At 43.9% G+C, this 3,721-nt stretch overlaps 1 protein-coding gene across 1 annotated transcript in view; it reads left to right on the forward strand.

Moving 5' to 3' along the window:
- Positions 1-3,721, forward strand: part of LOC113210247 (uncharacterized) — a 13,569-nt gene that overhangs the window by 829 nt on the left and 9,019 nt on the right. Inside the window, exon 2 of the mRNA XM_052268491.1 lies at positions 190-362. Within this exon, the coding sequence (XP_052124451.1) occupies positions 190-362 (173 nt within the window). The remainder of the gene's footprint in view (positions 1-189; positions 363-3,721) is intronic.

The raw sequence follows: 3,721 nt of genomic DNA on the forward strand, positions 1-3,721 counted from the left end.
CGTGCTCTGAAACTGGCCATCAGGGCGTCCTATCCTTATTTCATTCCAAAAATAATCGGAAGACGACAAATTATAACCGCACTTACCTGTGAACTGAAGACTGCATACGAAAGCAGGGGAAAAGCCACAGATTCACTAAGCATGCTTCTTACTTACGTATTTTTTTTTTATTTTTTTTTTTTACAACAGGAACACCTCTGCATCCCATGCTGAAACGTCACGTACCACTGAATGGAAACGAAGTTGGCTACCACGTGTCGATCCAGGTCAATGACTGGTGGAACGACATTCCGAGGCACAGCTGCAGTGGAACACTCCTGAACGCCAACTGGGTCCTCACCACTGCCAAATGCGTACATCAGGTGCGTCCCCTGTGAAAGTTCCGGTCGTTTTACTTCCGTCCGCTACTCCTCCGGTCGTATCAGTTCCGTCCGTAAATGCTCCTCCGCCCGCTAATTGGAACACTTTCCGCACCCAGAAAAATTAAATGTTGTAGGAACCATCGAATGGTTCTTTCAGGGATAACCATAAAATATGGTTGGGACAACGATCTGCCAGTGGTGAAAACCGTATTTTTAGTTGATACGCCTGTGCTGTTGTTGGATCAACCATATTTTATGGTTGTCCCTGCAGTAACCATAGGCTGGTTGCTACAACTTTTCATTTTTCTGAGTGCGGTCGTCGTCCAGACGCCGGCCGGAGATAGTTGCGGTCGGAGAACGCTCCGGCCGGACGTTGTCCTCCTGGCCAAAGGAAGTCAGAGAGTGCCACATGAGCAGAGTACAAGAGCGTCTTTAAGACGCGGGAAAAAATGATTTCCGGGTAAACTTTCAGCGTGAAGCAAGTTGGTGATATTTAAATTGCTCCTTCTATAGCCGTTATCTTTGTAGCCCTATGGTCAAAAAAGTAAAAATATTTTATCTCATGCATTAAGTACAGTTTGATATCATCATAGTCTCTAACACACGCAGCCATTTCCCCCTGTGACTCTTAGTTTAGGCGTTACAAGTCAATTACAGTTGACCGAAAAACGTACGGCCGGCAATATTGGCTCCGGTCGTTAACCGTATCGATTCCGACCGGATAACGGAACTCCTCCGACCGTATACATTTCTGGCCGGAGTGCCTTTTTCCGGCCGGAAACATGGCCGGAATTTTCACCCAGGCTACACCTGAGAAAAAAGGTCCGTTTTTAGCCCGCCCTTCTGCTTTGAAAAAGCTATCCAGCGGGCTTATGCAAACGACCTCGTGTCTGTCTGTGTGTCTGTCTGTCTGTCTGTTCCACAAGAAGGAGATGTGCTAGAGACTTTCAGGGGATCTTAAGGTTCACTCCCACAAAACAAACCGCCTACGGCAAATCCTGCCAGCCACCCCTAAGGGGCTGAAAGAGGGTATCGAAGAAAAAGTATATTTTTTTTATGATCTTGTAAGGGGTAATATCTGAAATGAGAGTGCTTGGGGCGAAAATTTCGTCCGTTTTGCTCTATCTCTTACCGTTTGGGCGCTAGAGGGTCTTTTTCGACGAAAATAAGCTAAAAATTGCCATAGTGAACAATATCTTGTAGAAAAAGGCCTAAATCCGCAAAATAGAAAGGGAACTCTCCCACTACCCCCGAAGGCCGAAGGCCCGCTACATCAGTCGATCATGTTCTTCATCAAAACGCGTGATAGAAATGGTCGGGCCGCAGGCCCGACCATCGCCGCCGGCAGGCCAAGCAGGCCCGGCCCCTGCCGAACGGAGTTGCCGGCGGAGCGAAGCGGAGCTGGCAACTTCGTTTGGCGGAAGGGCGGGCCTGCTTGTTTATCAAACATTTAACACTGATACATACGACGACACATTCTAAACTAAAGGTGGGGGCCCAGCGTGGCCCCAGGCTTCAGCTCCGCTCCGCTCCCTTCCGCTCTGCCTTTGCGCCTCCACTTCCCCCTACTTAACTCTCCCCCTTTTTTAAGGTGCAAATAGTTCAAGTTTGAACTGCCTGTATGCAATTAATTCATCCTGTGAACTCCCCGAGGGGTGTACAACTCGTATAATCAACAGAAAACGACCCTATAATCACGTCTATAATGTATAATCTTCTATAATCTTGGTCTATAAGTTCCTAAAATTTTGATGCAAAAACTGCGGCTTTGAGAGGGGGTATATAAGTGAAACTCGATGAATCTTTGAAGGAAGGTCAAACTGCGGCTTTGAGAGGGGGTATATAAGTGAAACTCGATGAATCTTTGAAGGAAGGTCAAACTGCGGCTTTGAGAGGGGGTATATAAGTGAAACTCGATGAATCTTTGAAGGAAGGTCAAACTGACTACACCATTGGAAAGAAAATTGAAAACTTATTCAAAACCAGCAATGGCAAAAATTTGGATTCCTAATTCCTTCCCTTCGATGAAAGACATCAAAAGAATTTAGCGGAATATCGCAACTCTCATGACCAAAAGTCTTCAACTATCACTAAACTTGGTTTGCAACTTCCTCCAAGGTCCCTTAACATTTTCTAATATTTTCAGGAAGATGAAATTCAAATTCATTTCTATGTTAAGAGACTTTAGAGGAAGTTGCAAACCATGTTTGGTTATAGTTGAAGACTCACTATTTTTGTAAAGAGAGTAATGATATTCCACTAATTCTTTTGGATATCTTTAATCGAAGGGTAGGAATCAGAAATTCAACTTTTTGCGATAGATGGTTTTGAATCAATTATCAATTCTCTTTCCAATAGTGTATTTAGTTTTGACCTTACTGCAAAGATTCATAGAGTTTTACGTAGACCCCCTCCCAAAGACCCAGTTTTTGCATCAAAGTTTTAGGAATTTATATCTCTCAAACCGTTTGAGCTACAGAGCCCAGATTGAGAGTAGGATCTTACTTCATAGATACCCTTCATTTGTGAGACAAAAACCAAAATCAATTTCCAGATTTGAAATCTTGAGTCGATTGAGTAATCATGGCTATCTAAGTACCCCCCGCCCCCTATTCCCTTCCTGCGCGCACGGTATTTCCCCGTGCTGCGACACGCGTGGAAAGTGGTATTCCCTCCTCTTCCTAAACTTATGGTCATTCTACATTCAATACAATATATATAATCTTACAATCATTCTATAATCTTATTATCACGCTATAATCCTTATACAATCTGTACTCAAAAGTTCACGGCCGAGGCGAGTTGTAGACCCCTTGGAACTCCCAATTGAAATATTAGAAACATAATAGAAACATAATACAATTATCAAATTAGTATCACCTGGTTTCGCAATCTGTTCGTGCATGAAACATTTCTTGAATGTTTTGAAACCAATTTTGTGATACCATAGCTTCGGTAACTTTCTCATTCTGAAAAAACTTCAAAACCACTCTTGTTAAATGAAACCTAGACCTTTTCAATGTTATTGGCGTTTTTTTGTCATTTTGTTTATGCGCAATCGTGCACAATACTTACACATAAACAGTTGTGCATTACTAGGCACTGTTATACCTTATACTCTGAAATTGGCATGCACATATTGTATACATTTCCTTGTAAATCTGGGCTTGGTATGAACGTTATATCAGACTTGTAGATGTTTCGTTGTCCCGTGACAGATTTGGGGATGGTTGTCCGTAGTCTGTCGTAGGATGTTCAGTATGTTGACGTTGCCTTGCGCGACCCGCGCAGCGCTAACTCGGGACAAGTGGGTGGGGGCGACGCCGATGCACCCGGCGCCCGCTGCGTATGCAGCCGTT

Source organism: Frankliniella occidentalis, unplaced genomic scaffold (genome assembly GCF_000697945.3).
Source record: "Frankliniella occidentalis isolate FOCC.00 unplaced genomic scaffold, Focc_3.1 Scaffold70, whole genome shotgun sequence".
NCBI lineage: Eukaryota > Metazoa > Arthropoda > Insecta > Thysanoptera > Thripidae > Frankliniella > Frankliniella occidentalis.